Source organism: Apium graveolens, chromosome 6, assembly GCF_009905375.1.
Source record: "Apium graveolens cultivar Ventura chromosome 6, ASM990537v1, whole genome shotgun sequence".
Lineage (NCBI taxonomy): Eukaryota > Viridiplantae > Streptophyta > Magnoliopsida > Apiales > Apiaceae > Apium > Apium graveolens.
The window spans coordinates 103,588,813-103,607,462 of record NC_133652.1 but is presented as its reverse complement, the minus strand read 5'-3'; the positions used below and the strand labels follow the sequence as shown (position 1 = coordinate 103,607,462).

The 18,650-nt window shown below is 36.4% G+C and overlaps 1 protein-coding gene across 10 annotated transcripts; it reads right to left on the bottom strand.

Annotated features, from left to right (window-relative positions):
• Positions 1-5,332: 5,332 nt before the first annotated feature.
• On the bottom strand, positions 5,333-18,197 carry LOC141664174 (protein SWOLLEN 1). 10 transcript variants are annotated; one of them, XM_074470065.1, is made up of 19 exons: positions 17,897-18,197; positions 14,931-16,591; positions 14,633-14,773; positions 14,405-14,527; positions 13,779-13,961; positions 13,321-13,419; positions 12,748-13,070; positions 12,168-12,649; positions 11,478-11,530; positions 11,292-11,399; positions 9,679-11,220; positions 9,415-9,608; positions 9,205-9,313; positions 7,534-7,717; positions 7,173-7,240; positions 6,960-7,069; positions 5,999-6,865; positions 5,775-5,869; positions 5,333-5,692 (listed from the first exon to the last, which is right to left on the bottom strand). In XM_074470065.1, exons 2-18 carry the CDS (start codon positions 16,579-16,581, stop codon positions 5,777-5,779), a joined length of 6,330 nt encoding a protein of 2,109 aa, XP_074326166.1. In that variant the 5' UTR covers positions 16,582-16,591; positions 17,897-18,197; the 3' UTR covers positions 5,333-5,692; positions 5,775-5,776. The 10 variants fall into 10 exon arrangements, with proteins under 10 accessions (XP_074326166.1, XP_074326175.1, XP_074326173.1 ...); XM_074470074.1 differs by having other exon boundaries at positions 5,999-6,844; XM_074470072.1 differs by having other exon boundaries at positions 9,415-9,596.
• Positions 18,198-18,650: the final 453 nt, after the last annotated feature.

Here is an 18,650-nt window from a genome sequence, read left to right as displayed (position 1 = left end):
GCGGATGAAATATTGTACTATAATTCAATGTGGTGCCCCATGCTTTTTGAAATCCCTGCCAAAATTTTGAAGTAAATCTCGGATCTCTATCAGAAATAATAGAAACTGGAATACCATGATGTTTAACAATCTCATTCCTGTATGCTAGTGTTAAACTCTCCAAAGACATATTCCCACGAATCGGTAAAAAGTGAGCAGATTTAGTAAGCCTATCCACAATCACCCATATCGCATCATTCTTCCTCAAAGTTTTCGGCAACCCAATAACAAAATCCATGCAAATATTCTCCCATTTCCATGTAGGCAATTCCAATGGCTGTAATAATCCACTTGGTCTTTGATGTTCAATCTTCACCTGTTGACAAGTCAAACATTTTAAAACGAACTCAGCTATATCACGCTTCATACCACTCCACCAAAAGTGTTCCTTCACATCATGATACATCTTCGTCTCACCTGGATGAATTGAGAATGGAGATCGATGGGTTTCCTCCAATAATTGCTCCTTAAGTTGCTTATTATCAGGCACACACAATCGGTTACCCTTCCAAATTATACCATGTTCGTCAACACGAATTTCTGGTTGCTTTCCTGATTCCATGCTCTGTATAAGATACCATATATCACCATCACCATCCTGAGCTGCCTTTATCCTAGAGATAAGACTAGGCTCGACATGCATACTTGCTAATATACCATCTGTGCCTTCACGATAAAACTCCAAGCCAAATCTTTCAATCTCATGTTGAAGAGGTCATTGATGTGTCATCAATGCTGCTAAATTTCCAGAATTCTTCCTACTCAACGCGTCTGCAACCTTATTAGCTTTTCCAGGGTGATACTGAATGTTCACGTCATAGTCTTTCAAAAGTTCAATCCATCGCCTCTGTCTCATATTAAGCTCCTTTTGTGTAAAGATATACTTCAAGCTCTTATGGTCGGTAAAGATCTCGCACTTATCACCATACAAGTAGTGTCTCTATATCTTTAGTGCAAATATAACAGCGGCAAGCTCCAAGTCATGTGTCGGATAGTTCACCCCATAAGGTTTCAGTTGCCTCGAAGCATATGCAATCACCTTTCCATGCTGCATCAGTACACATCCAAGTCCCTTTTTTGAAGCATCACTATAAATCACATAACCACCATTCCAGATGGTAGTGTCAAAACAAGAGATGTCACAAGTCTGTTCTTCAACTCTTGAAAACTAGCCTCACATTCCTCGGTCCATATGAACTTGTTACTTTTACGAGTCAATTGTGTCAATGGCATGGCAATAGTCGAGAAACCTTCAATAAAGCGACGATAATAACCAGCAAGTCCTAAGAAACTCCTCACCTCATTCATAGTGCTAGGCCTTGGCCAATCGGTAATAGACTCAACCTTAGCTGGATCCACTTTAATTCCATCTTCTGATACAATATGTCCCAAAAAGGCAACCTGATCAAGCCAAAATTCACACTTCTTTTACTTTGCAAACAACTTATTTTTCCTCAATATCTCCAATACAACTCGTAGATGTTCCTTATGCTCTTCTTTAGACTTTGAATACACCAAAATATCATCAATGAATACAATCACAAACTTGTCGAGAAAATCTTTGAATACCCTGTTCATCAAGTTCATGAAAATTGCTGGTGCATTTGTCAACCCAAACGACATGACAAGAAACTCGTAGTGCCCATAACGAGTCCTAAATGCAGTCTTTGGGATATCACTTTCCTTCACTCTCAACTGATGGTAGCCGGAACGTAGATCAATCTTCGAAAAATATTTTGCTCCTTGCAGCTGATCAAATAAGTCATCGATCCTCAGCAGTGGATACCTATTCTTCATAGTGATTCTGTTGAACTCTCGATAATCAATACATAGCCTCATCGAACCATCCTTTTTCAACAGCAAAACACATAATATCAAATACTAGTATAAGTTGAGCTTCAGATTCATACTATAGTAATTACTAACAATTATGTTTATAATTACCAAAACGTGAATATTTTACATATATATAATATTATAATTTATCTTAATAGTAGATCAATTAATTAAACAAAATAACAATACATGTTTATAAATGAACATATAATTAACTACAATAACATAGACTGTTACTAATATTGTACACGTAGATCGGTAGCAACTAAACTTTGATATCAGTTGATGCAGTAGCTAACTAAAGCAGACATATAAGTATTGAACATGCACATTTAATTCATAGACACCACTAAGCCAGCCAACACTCAAATCAAATATAGTGGCTAAAATCGACAAAGTATATTAATTAAATAATAAATTAAAACATAGAAAATATGATTCTATTTGTATATGAAAATTAAAACTATGTATAAATAAATAAAGGACAATCACAATAATTAGCACTTTACAAGCAATTTAGACACAAATATAAAATACACAACATCCATTAAAAATTATCGTTTGGTAAATATAATTTTTAATGAATATAATTTTTAATGAACAAAGCTTATATAACTATAAGGTTGTATAAATTAATACTATTATGAAACATAAGATTAAAACGCATGTAAAATATAAATAAATAATTATCACTACTACAAAAATATTACACTTAATCATTTATTTAATCAAAGAGCGATAATTACAAATTTTACGATATATATTATGAAACCAAATTTATACTAAACAAATTAATATAAAATATTTTAGCAACCAAGACAAGAACACTTACTTGCAAGCACAATTCACAAAATCACTAATACAATCTTGACGAAGAAGATCAAAATATTGATCCTGCATCAAAGTTGTTGAAAAAAATAGTTTAACTTAGAAATAAATCATGATCATTTAGTTTAGAGGGTATTGCACTATCACAAGTAAAATGGCATAAGTATATATCATTGTACCTCATTGTGCCACAATCACTCTTCTCAAAGCACTAATGAGCTTCTAGTGAGTATAAAAAAATATGATGCGGCCAAGATCTCATATAAAAGGATGCAGATAAGTTTTAGCAAAGTGATATACATCTAAACGAATTTCTATCCTTATCAGTATTCAACTACTAGAACCTTAGTCCTTATCTACTGCGTATCACGAGTAACAATTATCAACTAACTTCTTTTTAAATTCTATAATTATACACCAACATATTTATTTAAATATAAAGAATCCTATAAATAAATTAACTATATCAATCTAATATGGCTTCCATAATACCATTACATTTAAAATTGATAATAATAATAATAATAATAATTGAAAAAAATAATTCTCAGATATTAAACAAATCTACAAAACTCACTTAATTTTTATATTAAAAATTAAGACTGTTTTCCTAAAAAAATTATAAGCTCTTTGATGTTAAAGAGCTCAGCTTCTTCTTGAGAGTGATACAAGAGATTTGATCTAAATTATTACTTCTAACTAGAGGACCAATGTTAACTTTATAACTCAGTTAACTTCTGGTTTACACAGTGGATAATAAACATGCTATTAGCTTTTCTAAACTGTCACTTTTAATTTCTATTTATAGAAAAACAGATCTTCCATTTCTGGCTTAGCATATCTTAGCATCTCGTGTTTACTTTAATCTCCCTCTGTTAGTTAATTTTTGCCATTGATCTTACTCACTCTTCAAGCTGCTTTTTGTAGACTTGTCAATCCAACTGTTTCATTGTTTGTTAATTGTTTATCTTGGATATTGAACTGATCTGCAATTCTGTACTTTGAGACTGTACCTCGAGATCTCCAGTTTGAATTAGTAGCACACTTGACATCTGGATAAGCACATAGGCTTATCGAGAACTCTAGCACTCCGTATTGAGTTTGACTTGTAGAGGTATTCAGCTTGTCGAGATTTCTAGTCTTCATATATTCACTATGACTTATCGATAACTCTGAGTTCTCTAGTGAAGAAACGACTTGTCGATATCACCAATCTTCAGTTCTTTCAAAATTGGCTTGTCGATATCTTCTTGAGTTCTCGAGTAGCTTTCCTGACTTCTTCGCTCCCGATGGATATTGATCATCCGACAAGTAGATATATATCTCATCCGTCGAGTAGATGTTGTTCATCCATCGAATAGATAAATAGCTCATCCGTCGAGTAGAATATTGCTCATTCGTCGAGTAGATATTGCTCATCCGTCGGTACTCTCTGGAATTCTCGAATGATTTCTCTATAACATTAAATCTATGACTTGTAGAGATCTTGACTTGGAATATTTTTTTCCAAACAGATTTATTCAATTCCAAATTTCTTCAAAATTCTTATGAGTCATGATCTTCTTGATCTTCTTCCAGATGGAATCCTTAGGCTTGATACTGTTTTAGAAAAAAAAAACTCCAATATGCTCATTTACATTTTTACAGACTTTAAGTGTTACAAGTACAAAATACAAATTTAGATAACAATATAACTTACTTAGGGTTGACAGATTCTCTTAGTCTTGTTTAAATATATGCATATCTTAACACATTTCTACTCTTTTATCTGTTTTGTTTTGTGCTTATCTTAAGGTACAAGACAGGACTACAAAGTTACGATATAAATACATTTATATTTAAATATCAATATTCAAGTTTACTCGAAAATTCGACGAAGCAGACGAATTTCGTGTTGAATTTAAGATTTGAATAAACGAAACACGAAAGTAGACGATAAAGACGATTAGCCAGTTCTAATTAGTTATGTTGCACGTCAAAAACATACACGCCATTTGATCTCCTTTTTGAACCTTGCCGTTCGTCCTGCGCTATAAATTGTGCATCATTAGCGTGCATCACTCATTGTTCATTCATCTGAACATTAAACATGAATCTGAGCAAATACCAATACACCTTGCACATAGGCCCTCACAACAGAGAGTAAAGAAACTCCTCGAATCATGAATTTTAACTCTGCTAACAGGAATGAAAATAAAAGTTTAATACATTTCCCTGTCAAACTCTCTCATAGACCGGGTCAAAAAATTGATATACAAACGGCACCAAAAGTTTAACCACTCTCACCGAAAGAATGCGTCCAAGCGATCCACAAATTGGCCAGCAGAACAGAGAGAAGAGTTCAAAACTATCCTATCGTACTCTCCTATAACTTTCAAAATGACCAGCTTTACAACTTTCTTCCTCTTCCCCTCTCAAAACTCATAATCTATACTAGTGGGGCAGCACAAAACGTCCTAGTATATGCAGGACCAATGCCAAACAAAATGAGAAACCAAATGTAATATGCAACAGTGATCAGGAAGCTCTACAAAGAGATGAAGCTTAAAGCATCTGGTGCAAGTACGTATTGTTCTTTGTGCTTCTTCCATAGGGTAGCATTTCATATAGAGCAAGAAAACTCTTCAGCTAACAGAAACATGATTCAAGTTTGATAGCTTGACAAAATTAAAAATAAATAAGTTTCATATTCAACTTCACATAGTAACATATCCAACCTATCAAATCAAAGCATAATCTGGCATATCACAGAATAATCATGTGAGCAAGTAAAACAGATAAACATCTCTACAACCTACTTTCTACAACACGAGAACTAGGAGACAGTAAACGCATCTAACAGGTTCCTACAGCTTAAGCACCCGGAGGCACATATCCTATTTTTACCTCGCCTACAATTATACACAGCATCATCCATCTAGTCTATCTTGTGCTGGACCAGGATCCTCTTTCTATCTTGAAAGCTCCCGTCAACCGTGGACACTGTATTCTGTCAAAATGTCCAGCAGTAGATCAGTTCTACGAGCACTAGTCAGGAATTTAAATCATGTAACTCTAAGGATCCAACTCACCTCTACGATTTACTCCTGCTCTGGCTTCTGTGAGCTTTGTCGTGTGAAAACGGCATCTTTGGGATGGTCAGCGAGCTCTGCAACCCCTCTAGTAGCTGCAAAGAACATACTATCTATTAACTCCTACTGATAACATAAAAACCTTGGTTTTCGCGATACTATTTTATTATGTTGAATGAAAGATGTCTGACAAAAGAAAGGAAAACAAGTAGTCACAAACTCACCCTTGAAGTTGGCTGTATTTTACGATTTGATCTACGCGGCTCCGAAACCTCAGGAACTAATTTTTCTTGCCGTTCAACTTTTTTGCTCATTCTTCCAGCAGAAGGTACATTTTTTCCTTTATTCCGCCTTTCTGATCTAGAATTCAACGAGGTATCCTTTTTTGTAGGAACTCTTGAAAGACCTAGCGAAGAAGCTAAAGTTTGACCTTCAGAGGTATCCTGAGAATCAGAAACAGATCCAAATTCCATCAGGTTCTCTTCAACCATATCGTTATCCTCATTGCTAATAGCATCATCTGATGTTCTATCTGTTACTGTAGCACCACGTGATGTAAATCTACTAGAGGTCAGGAGATTATCCTTTCGGGGCAGAGTTCTAGTGGAAGCACTTGGTGGTTTCCCCGACCTAAGAACTTTGGGTTTGACCTCAGCAGCTTGCTTTTCCTTAAAATCAACTTTAGTAGAAGTCGTCCATCCACGAGATCCTGACACTTGAGGTGCCACATTTCTTGCAAATTTAACAGAATCACCTGTTTTCATATTCTTACTACTCTTATCAGAATCAAAATGTTTGCTTACATCCATAAATTTCCGTTTCTTTCCTGGTTTAGGAACACCAAAAACTACCCTGGAACCTTCTTTCTGCAGACCGGTTCTCGCTGTTCTCCGAGAATCTTGTTTATTCTCATGCATTGTATTTTTACCGACATTAAATTGTTTTTCATTTTCAGTTAAAGCCAGTATTCGTGAATCTTCATGTATCCTCGACTCTGGAAGATCAATCCCTCTTGAAATTTTCTCCTTCCCTTTGGCCTCTGTTAGACTCCCTAGCCTTGCACGCTTTTCCTGTGGTCCATTCACCTGAAACTTTTATATTTGTATAATTCAAAAACGGGAGTTCAACTATGCAACACAACCCATGACAAAACTCCAGAACTGGTAAAAAAAACTAGTACAGAACCTGGGATGGCGAGTGCTGCCTTGGACTGGACCATTCAGTCCACTTCCCATCCTTCCATGTGAGTGTTGGCCGAAGATGCCAAACTTTTACAACCGATGTGTCTCCAAGAGCTGTAAATTAATTTTACATTTTTATTTAACTTTCATATAGGAGTAAAAATGTTATAGTAAGCAGTAAACTGTTATTCGACTCTTGTTGATATACAACTCATACCTGGAAAGTTGATCGTTAATGTAGTATCGTCATTCTTGGTTTTCTCTTTCACAACTCCCTCACGCCAGCTTAACAAAATCGACACCATAAGTGAGAGGAGGAAAAATTACTAGGAATTTAAGCACTGTTAAAGATAATCAGACATATTTGTCCAGAGCTTAGATACGACATTGTGCTTTGCAATGATCTTGACATACAGCTCAAAGATACCAAGCATTAATGTTAAAGGCACAACAGCAGTAAAATTTCAATTTCCAAATTTAGCGATTACTTTTTTGCTTGTTCAGGCAAATGTATTAACATTAGATACGCATATTGTATTTAGGTCTTGCAACAAGATATAATCCATAGACATGCTTACCAATCTTGCATCCATGCATCAACTCTGTCTCCAACTGACCAAGAATAATCCATCACTGCTGCTTTTCGTTTCCTCCTAGTTCCATCGAAAAATCTCATAGTAGTCGTAGGATGGGCAATGCGAATTTTCGGCATGCTAATACAATCACCTTGAAGTGGCACCCATTCTTTTAACTGTCCAGTCCCTAAAACATATATGGAATATACTTAATTAACCATCCCAACAATAGTCCTGATTTTAAGTGTTAGATATTTTAGGTATCAAGCAAAGAAATATTAGAACAATGGACTCAAATGTCACTAAAAGAGTGATGAATGCCCAAATTGTCACTGTTGGAAGTTAAGGCCCAAATCATCACTTCATAACGGCACATAATGTACCTTTTTTATTATATAGTAAAACGGAAGTTCATCTACCGTTTTATCTGTTTCATTTTTACATTTGAAGGTGCAAAACGTTAGATCATCTAACGTTTTATGTTTATGTTTTTCTTTTCCCTTATTTGAGCTGCTTTTGATTTATTATTTAGGGGCCCGGAAATATCACTTAATGTTACTTTTTCGATATTTATTTTTATTTAATATTTTTAAAATTTAAGATTATACCAAAATTTAACAATTTTTAACATTTAGGGTTCACCAATACCCTTTTGGGTTTTAGAAACAATTTAAATAATTTTTTAGTATTTTAGGAATTAACAATTTTTTATTTGAGGTTTAAAAAAAATTATTAAAAAATTTATAGGTATAAAACGCTAGATAAAATGGTGTTTTGGGGCCAAAACGCTACATGATGTAGTGTTTGAAACCAAAACACAACTTCAACTCACATTTTGTCACTTTTTTAAAAAAAAAAACATACAAGTCAAAACGTTACTTCAAGTAATATTTTGTATTATTTTTAAATTATTAAAAAAACAGCAAAACGGTACACGAAGTTCCGTTTTGCGGGTTGAAAAAAATGCCTTAAACGCTACACGAAGTTTCGTTTTGAAGTGACATTTTGGGCCTTAATTTCAAGAAGTGATATTTTGGACCATAATTTGTGTTGGAGTGACATTTAGGGCCCCCACCCGAAATATTAGATATCCATGTCCATCTAATGTCCTTTATATTAGCTGTCGTAATTTAAACAATTAATGATGAATATATGTGTGAACCTACTTTAAGAAGATAAAATCAGAATGTAAAGACTAATGTTAAACCTCCAGAGTTTAACATTCAGATGTATTAGTACCCTCTGCAAAATACTGTTTTTCTGTTGCTAAGCTGGGCCTGTTAACAAAATTAATAACATTTTGAAAAGTTTTGTAAGATGATGTATAAAATCTATATTAGACAAAATAATCTCATCTTATCAAAAAATTTAACTCCAAAATTATAAACGAAGTAACTATTATATTAACCTATTTGCGCTCTCAGTGTTTTCTTAATGTGACAGTCTACTATATTACTATAATATAATGGTTTCAAATGTTACTAATTTTGACTTTGATAAACCAAGAAAGAGCTATAAAATTTAATGTCATAAATTTAATAATCTTTAAGATAATAAAGATTCTACCCCATAATATCTATTTATAGAAAATTGTGTATAATATTATGTTTTAAATGTTTATTAATACAGCCCACGTTTAAATCATGCAACACGCTTTAACTAATGAAATCTTACCATCTTCTGTTTGCAGATCAGTGTAGCAAAGGAAGGCTTTTTCATCCTTCAAACTCAAAATATTGGCTGAATACCATGCTGCTTTAAAATTGCCACCATCTTTGAAGACCTAAATATAATATTATGATGATAAGCATAGAACAAAAACTAGCAGATATATACTGACCCCACTTTGCAGAATAGTATAAACAAAACTCTCAATAAACAAACCTCTACTAGGCAACCCTCCTCCATCACATTCTCAACTGACAATTCTGCTGTATTAGCACATGAATCATCAGCAACGGAAATAGATCTTGATCCAGCATCTGCTTCAGGGACAACACCAGTGGTTTTGGTCAAATCAGATTGCCTACAACCTCTTCGAGCCTTAAGAGGTTCCTTTTCCATGCCTGGAAGTTTACCTGAATCATTATAAGAGAAGTCAACCCCCAGAGAAACTCATAAACATCTCTTCAACAATTGACAACATACCAGTTTTCTTGGCCTCTACAACAGATGATCCTCCTTTCGATTCTTCAGCCGAAAAATTAAAAAGCTCAATACTAAAAGCTTTTGGTTGATCACAGTTGACGATGTGTTTATTTGCAACCTGTTCAGAACTGGCTGGAACTAAATCTTTCAACTCACTAGGAGGCAAAGGACCACTAACAGAGAGAATTTTTCCAGCTTGAGATACTGCTTCTGCTGCTAATTCAGCTGCTTTCACAATAGCATCCAAATTTTCAGCATGTTTGGAGGCAGCTGAAGCAGCTTCAACTCTCTTCTTAGCTGCTTCCCTGGCAACTGCAATGATTGAGCTGGGATACACACTTCCTTCCCCTGTCTTCAGAATGGAAGACGAAGTTGCCTTAATTGAACTGTTACTGTGAGTTGGATCCATGATTACACTTGGGGAAGATACCTCATCAGCCATTAATTTTGCTTGGGCGGCAACATTAGATGCAATCATAGCTGCTGCAGCTGCTGCCCTTGCAACAGAAGTAGCCGCTGTTATAGCCACAGCTGAAGAAGCAAGCTTAGCTTCAACATCAGATATCACACCCAAATTCTTCTGTTTGGCCAACTCGTTCCAAATATCATGATAGTGACTAACAGCATTGGCTGCATGCGCAGCAGCACTCTCAGCATGTAACTTAGCCTTCTCAACTGTATTTATTGTCTGTACTGGAATGCAACTCTTCTCCTCATTCTTGTCCACTCTACTAGGCTGATCACCAAGAATATTGCCAGAACTGCCTGCAAAATTTAAGCGATCGGGAGCTGTAACAGCAACTGAAGTAGAGAAGAGAGTACTAGCAGCAGCCATTTGTACTGATTCTGATCGACTTTGAGGAAGCGACAACTTCTGGCCAACAATCTCAGGAACAGGAGAAAACTGATAACTGCCACTGGGATGCCAGGCTGATGCTCCCTGATTCAAACCTAGCAACGGAATATTACCCAAACCCTCAGTAGCAGGGCCGTTCTTTCTCTTTCTTGGCTTCGAAACAGAAGACTGCGGAATCTCTGCCACATTACTCATATCAGGCTGGGAAGAAAGAATGGCAGCACTAATATCGTGCGGAACCGGAACTGATGCAATCTTCATGGCAGGAAAACTTGGCACGGATGAATATCTGGCAGGGGTTAGTTTCACAGGTTCTGTATTGGGAAAGACAGAGAAGCGTACATTGGCATCTGAGACAGAATTTTGTGGAGAAGCCATCCATGAACTTGAAAAGGGGCTCTGCAAGGGCCAAGAGGTATTATGTCCCACAAAATTTCTTGTGCCTGGAACCTGATAGGAATGCGATGAAGAAAGTGGCTGATGACTATCAACTGGTCCCCCTCTTGGCATGCCACTGGACTGCAAACCATCACAAGGGGTTGTGACATTCCAGAGGGGTGAGGATAGAGGTATGATAGGAGTGACAGCTGGCGATGATATAACCTTGCTGCTAGCTCGACCAGCAGGTGAAGGAAGAGCTTTGCTTTGAAGACTGTGTTTGAATGGTTGACCGGAAGCTTTCCCGCCTGCATTTTTCAAAATAGAGATGAGAAAATGGCCAACAATTTACACGGAAACATACATGAAATACCGAGACCTGAACCTGACTGTATGGGGGTTCCCATATTGCTGGCAGAAGATTTCCGAGATTGGGCCCTTTCAACACAGGCACGCCATGCCGGCCCCCAAATATCTCCACCGCCTTCTAAGAAAGATATAAAACAAAGTCTAGTCATAAGCTATCATAATCATGTGCAAATCAGCTAATGCTTTATATACTAACCAGATGGACCAAAAGCTGAGATCATGCAGGCTTCATCAGGTGCGGACTCTTGTCTGCAACAGACAGCAATTTACAAAAAAATATATACATAATTAACTTCATATTTTAGACAATCAATAAACAAGAAAATTAATATAAGAAATACAAATTAATAAAATTCCAGTAAGATTACGGTTGACAGTGACATTATCTTCAATCTTCACTAAAAATACATTTTCTTGATTAGAATCAGAAAATCATCTCCCTTGCTTCTAAATAAAGTCCTTATTAATATGCAAAACATTCTACAAACAGAAACAAGCTTCCGTAAAGATGTTTATATGAATGGATACCAAATTAATTACCATTCATTACCATGACCTCGGCTCTTCATGCATTATTGTTCCTAAAGACCAAGGCTCTGAACTAACTGCATCAATTCACAACACTACTTTTAAGGAACACTCCCTCGTAATTGAGGATCAAGTGTTCCAGGCATAGCATTATATTATCCTCCATCGCATGTATTATATCAAGATGTCAAGTGCTTTTTCCAAAATGGAACAAATATCAAGATTTTTACAAATGCTACGGGAATCTATCCTGCCTAAAGTTGCACCTTCAACATACTGGTTAAATATCGCACTCATTGATATGTAAGACATGTAAATATACTAATACATCTCGTAGATAAAGAACAGCAGAACTCACATCAGAGATCCATAAACAAATATCTGTGCTCGCAGTTGCACTTGCTGAAGATCTGTGAAAGGCTGCTGGAATACTGCTGCTTTAGGCACTGACGTGTTCAAATCCGGAAGATTGGATGTGGGAATAGGAATAAAAGCCAACGGTTTGCCGCCACTTTTTGCAACATCGCCGCAGGGCTTCAACTCTTTAAATTGTACAGGCTGCCCAGTCCTTGGACCATGCACGTGTGCTGGCGATTTATCCTCTTTATTTGACTGTCTTCCAGGTGTAGATTCCTTGACGTTGCTTCCCTTCTTAGCACTTCTTACAGATGCCTTACCAGAAGCTCGCCTAGTTTTACGGTCAGGAGTTCCTTTAACACTTACAAGTGCCTTCCCCTCTACAGGTGTCTGAGGAGTTTTGCAAGAAACTTCGTTCAGTGTCTTAAGATCAACCTGGGCGCTATTAGATGCCAGCTGCGACTCCTTAGTGACCTGCATTGACTGTTCAATATAAATCACATTATCAGAATAAATAGGGAAGAAAAATATTAACGGTCCAGCAAGGTACAAAACTAAATAGAGCCAAATATCATTTGTACTTCGTCTACTTGGATGCTTGGAAATAATTGGCAACCCTTGCTGGTTTTCCCTTCAGATGGACTGTTGGATGGACAGATGTCAAAGGTAAAGCTACTCAGTCCTCCGGTAGCTTCATTTCCTCGGTGCAAGGTAGCAGACTTGTTTCTTCCATCAGCACCACTCGCCTCAGTACCTTGAAAATGGTCTCCTGGTGTCTCTTTCATCTTCAGAGGATGTCCACAATTCTCTCCTCCCGGATGCACAGTTCCACCTCCATCTTCAATCATACTGTCAGAACAATGTATAGAAGGACAAGCAAGAGCAACAGAAGCTAGACGGTCATCTGGTCAATCATTTGCACATCCAGTAATCAGAAAACATATAAGAGCAACAAAAAAAAATGACAATAATATAAGACTGTTGTAACTAATTAAGACACCACATCACAGATAGCTAATATAACATATCGTAGTGAAGTATTTGATCAAAAACAAAGAATGCAACATTTAGACCAGAGTATATAAGGGGTAGTAAAACACCCACAAAGGACAACTGTAACTTTGTTTTAGAATTGAAAACAGCCACAAACATGCCTTTGGTGTCAGTACCAATCTGCTTCTCAAATGCTGCAGCAGCTTCACGATCCTTTTGTCTCTGATCCAAGCAGGGTTCCACCAAAGGCGACATAGTTTCTGCAAGATCAACAATAATTTCGCTTGAGGTTAGCCAGGGCCCCGGCCAATATTTATTTACGGTACTTTAATTGGGGAATCATAGAAAATTGAAAAGATATAAAGCATCATTGGATGTACACAAAATATACTTCTATGATATATTGAAAAGATTAGCTCAAGACTCCAAATCCTAATAAAAATAAGGTTCATAGAATTGTCCAGCAATAAGCAAGAATAACATGTAGCTATCTTCCAACCAAACTAATCTGTATATGGTAATAAGAATGCAAGACATTGGAAGGAAAATACAGAACATACAAAAAGATAAAGGTCTGTTAAACAAACTGAAAAGGCAACAATAAAAATAAGCAAGTCACCTGAGACTTCTTTCAATGTCACGTTAGCATTCTTTTCCATTGGTATCTCATCACCTTTTACAAATTCTGTTGCTGCAGTGCCCTCAAGAGGTGTTACTGCTGAATCCAAGGAAACAGAACACATATTCCGCTTCTCGGAGCACTCTGTACCATCTTCAGCTGCTGCTTTGTCACTCCGCCTACCTGCATTAAAAGTATTACCAAAGCTAAGCTGCTGTCTCCTGTTGAATTTTATGTTTACTTTACATAGAGAGAACGGATATGATGGGAAGGAAAGGAATAAACATACATAGAAAAAATATATGGAGTATGGAGAATGAAAGGATGCAGGGAAAAATAATGAACAAATGAGGTAGTTAAAATTTTCTAAGATAAAGATTGTAGGCAAGATGAGGAAGGAGAATGGAGCATTCCGTACATAACTGGTGGGATAGAGTTTTTTGTTAAATTTTCCAGTGAATGAGATTTATACTATTGAGAATGGAGCATTCCGTACATAACTGGTGGGATAGATTTTTTGTTAAATTTGCCGGTTAATGAGATTTATACTATTACTCAATCTTATTTCTCCCAATTTCATTCCAACCAAGTTAACACAACCTTATAGTTTAAATAAAAGAAGGTACCTTTTCCATCTTTATTCACTGGCTGTATACAAGTTACCACTTCCGCTGCATAATTTTTGTCAGCACCCACAGACATCACCCCGACCTCAGGTGCTGTGTGCACATTGGAAGTAACTTCTTTTGCTGCAAATAAAAGTTTTGCTGATGATTACAAATCTCATTCTTATTTCTCCCAATTTCATTCCAACCAAGTTAACGCAACCTTATAGTTTAAATAAAAGAAGGTACCTTTTCCATCTTCATTCACTGGCTGTATACAAGTTACCACTTCCGCTGTATAATTTTTGTCAGCACCCACAGACATCACCCCGACCTCAGGTGCCGTGTGCACATTGGAAGTAACTTCTTTTGCTGCAAATAAAAGTTTTGCTGATGATTCCAAAAATTTTCTCATCAGAATTCTATATTTTAAGCAATGATAAAGGGAAAAATATTTGAACAAAACCAATATAGGTAGCTGACGCAACACTAATGACTTTTGAGTCATTTGACAAAGCAAAAAAAAAGGTTGTTTCGTGATACTGACCTTGTTCTTTAGCTTCCCTGAATTCTGAACCAAGAGGTTTTTTAACATCTCCCTCACTGCATTCATTAGAATGTGATAATCCAATACTTTTGCAATCCTTGTTAATAAATTCTGAATGCAACTCATCATTCGGCCTCTCAGTAACAGAAACAACTTGTTTATCATTGTAAACAACATCTTCCTCAGAGGCAATGTCTTTTTCCCTGGGATTTACTGACTTATCAAGTGTAAGAGGTGATTTAAAACCTTCAATATTTTCATTACAAGGTTGTTCCCTTTCAGCTGAAGTGCATGCAATTTTCAAACTAGAAAGTTTTGCAACAAAAACTTTGTCACTCCCTGCATGCTGGTCATTACCAGACTCATGGTCTACAGACACAGGTGCCTCTGTTAAAACATCTGTACCCGTTTGACGGCTACTATCAAAGGAACTATCATTTTCTGCTGCCGAATCCATCTTCATATTCATACAGGATGAAGTTTCTATCTCACTATTGTGAGTGTCAATGTTCTGGTCCTCCAGACTAGTTACTTGTTTCCCAACATCCTTCTCAACGGAACCCACCTCTAGCTTTGGACAGGCAGAAATAACAGCCTTCGTGTTGCTAACCTCAACCACATATTGATTGGGATTATTATCACTATGACAGACCACGGGAGAATCCTCACAGGAAGAACCATGAAACTCTGTTTTATCTACTGTTCCACTTAAAATCTCATCACCCCTATTAGAGTCCTTGCTCTGAGCATTATGATCTATAGTTCCTCTAGAGTTGTCTACAGCGAGAGCATCTGAAGATTCAGCCAAAACAGTAATAACCTGATTGTCCAATTCCCCGGAGTTCACGGTAATATTATGTGAAAGAGGGTTTGCATTCTCTATATTTATCATCTGTATGGGTACCGCAGAGGCAGAAGAAAGTTCCTTCATAGTTTCAGTTGGTGATATATTAATTGAACATTCAGCTATCATTCTCTTTGCATCATCAAATTTTAAATCAGCTTCCAAATTTTCCTCATTCGCCATGACAACATCAACATTTGAGGCAACTTCACCAGAACATCCAACAGAGGGAGAATCGTCTCTTCGAGGTTCTGAAGTACATACAACACTGGGATGCTCGGCCAGAGCACTATCTTCCAGGCTATCCTTAACATTGTAAGGTAGTAATGCAGGTTGTGGAAGAGTATTATCTACCACTTTATCATCTTGCTTCAGAATAGGATCCATTTCTTTCGTTAAAGTACCAAGTTCACTTCCAGCATCTAAATCCTCTATCGCAGCTTCTCCAGGGGCCCCTTCTTCCTGCCCTATTGATTTTAATAACATTTCAACTGATTCTGAGGATGTTGCCTCAAACCAAACATTATAATGCCTTGATACAGAACAAGATTCTGTTGCACTTGAATCGAACTCAATCCCACTACCAACCCGAGAGAAATCCTCAATCCACTGATTGTCTTCTCGATTTGAAATTCCAAGATAAACTTCGTTTTCAACTAAAGTGTCAAATCTTAGGTGAGTTTGAAGATTATCATCAAAATCAAACTTAGGAAGAGCATAAGGATGCAAGACCGAAGATAACTTGGAGCTCTCTTCACCACTTAACTTATGACTATGGCCTTCAAAATCATTGTTGTCATAATCCATTGGTTTAGGGCTAAAAACAATCAACATGAACAAAGAACTAAAGTGAAAAGAGTTGTTATATAATAGACCAACACAGTTGCTAAACTTGTAGCATCCTACTACAGGAAAATCTTCCTCTACATCTAATAACACACAAATTTAATGATAGATAGAGACAGTTTTGTAGTCCATTTAAGGTCCATATCAAAATAGGTAAACTGGTGCACAAAAGAAAACAAAAAGACAGAAAAAGAAAAGCAGACATACAAAAACAAAAAATCTAGTAACCATACAAATAAACATAGAAACTCCAAAAAAAACTTTGTCACACTGCTGCTTCCATATATTTGAGCTGTCAAAACTTTTATTAGTAAATTTACAAGAAGAATCTTCCTTCACTATTCACATACTGCAATTCACCGCGCCACGAAAAGATACTATGTCAGCAATTTCCGCCCACATATTCTTACACCCAAACCCTCTTTCACTCCCAAATTACAAACCACGCACCCAAAATCTTAAGAGCTTCGACTAGAGATGCATGGCGTTTGGATCGTTAGTTGGAATTGGATACGGGAATGGGAATGAGAGGTATGGGAATGGGGGTTAATGGGAAAGGGTATGACATGGTATCCTAAGGGGTAAGTGGGGAATGATTTAACCATTTAATGGGAATGAAGTTCCCATTCTCAATCATCAAATTGTTAATCCAAACACTAACACATGGGATTAAGGTTCCGATTCCCGTTAACCGGCTCATTAACCATGAACCAAAAGCCCCCTAAGTTCTTCCAAAATCTATTAGCTAAAAGAACACTTAAGTATACAGGATATGTTACAAGAGTCGGAAAGAATCATGTCGTATTATTTCAAACAACGATGAAAACTAATTATTACTATCAATTACATTCAGTAATTTCGATATTAAAATACTTATTATCCAAAACCAATTAGAAAGATACTGGCATTGAATACTCAACTATTGAACAAATCCTCTTCTCAATCAAACCACTTTCATCATTAAATGAAGATACAGCATAGCCAGAAACAAGTACAAAGACATACAAAAAGTAACGACCTTATTAAATATTGACATTTAAAACGTAACATATTCCCACAAAGGAACATAAGCTGTTAAGCCTGCTATCCTATCCAATGCAAATCACAAAATAAAATAGACTAATCTTACGATAACACATATACAACAAACAGGTAATTAAACACAGTACTAGTAATAATACAATTCAAGTAACAGATAAAAACAAAAATACCTAATTATTAGGCAAGAAATGGAAAGAAATGATCGAGAAATCGAAAAGGAGGAAATGAAGAGTACCATAACAAGTAAGTGTAGAGACGCTACCTCCCTCCATCAAAACGAAAACTCAAGAGCTCATCAACCCACTCGCTGCAAAACCTAGGGTTTCCAACTCGGTTCAGCTGAGTCGAACACAAATTAGCTCACCAAAACTCGGTCGATCGAGATGCGTATCTCAAAATTAGCCGGAGATGTGTTTGTTTAAATCAACACAACTGTGTGTGTGTGTGTTTGTTGTGGTCAGGTAGAGAGAAGGCACTCTTTGTGAGTTTTGAGAGAGAGAGAGAAAATAAATGGGGAAAGGGAATTTAGATAAAAATGGTATTAATGTAATTTGGAGATGGGACGGCATTTTGAGGGGACGTGTCGATTCGTGATTAGGGTTTTTTGGGTTTGGGATATGATTGACCCGATTGGGTCAACGCCTTTCTATAGCCTAACTACAAACTAAACTACTACCACCCTCCTAGCCGCGATTTTTTGTTTCGTGAAATGCAAAATAAATCGCAAACGCCAAAATTAAATTTTGGCTGGACTGCAAATTTGCACTTACTCCCTACGTTATTTACCATAAAATAAAATAAAAAAATTACTCCCTCCCCATAACAAAGTATAATTTAATCAAAAAATGTAAGAAAAATGAATCATATTTATTTCAAAGCTGAAATCTATTACGGAGTATTCTCGATATATAGCAAATTGACCTCAGAGAACTGTAATATGAATCATATTTATGTTTTTTTACTAGAATTTCTCTCTTTTTTAATATTAA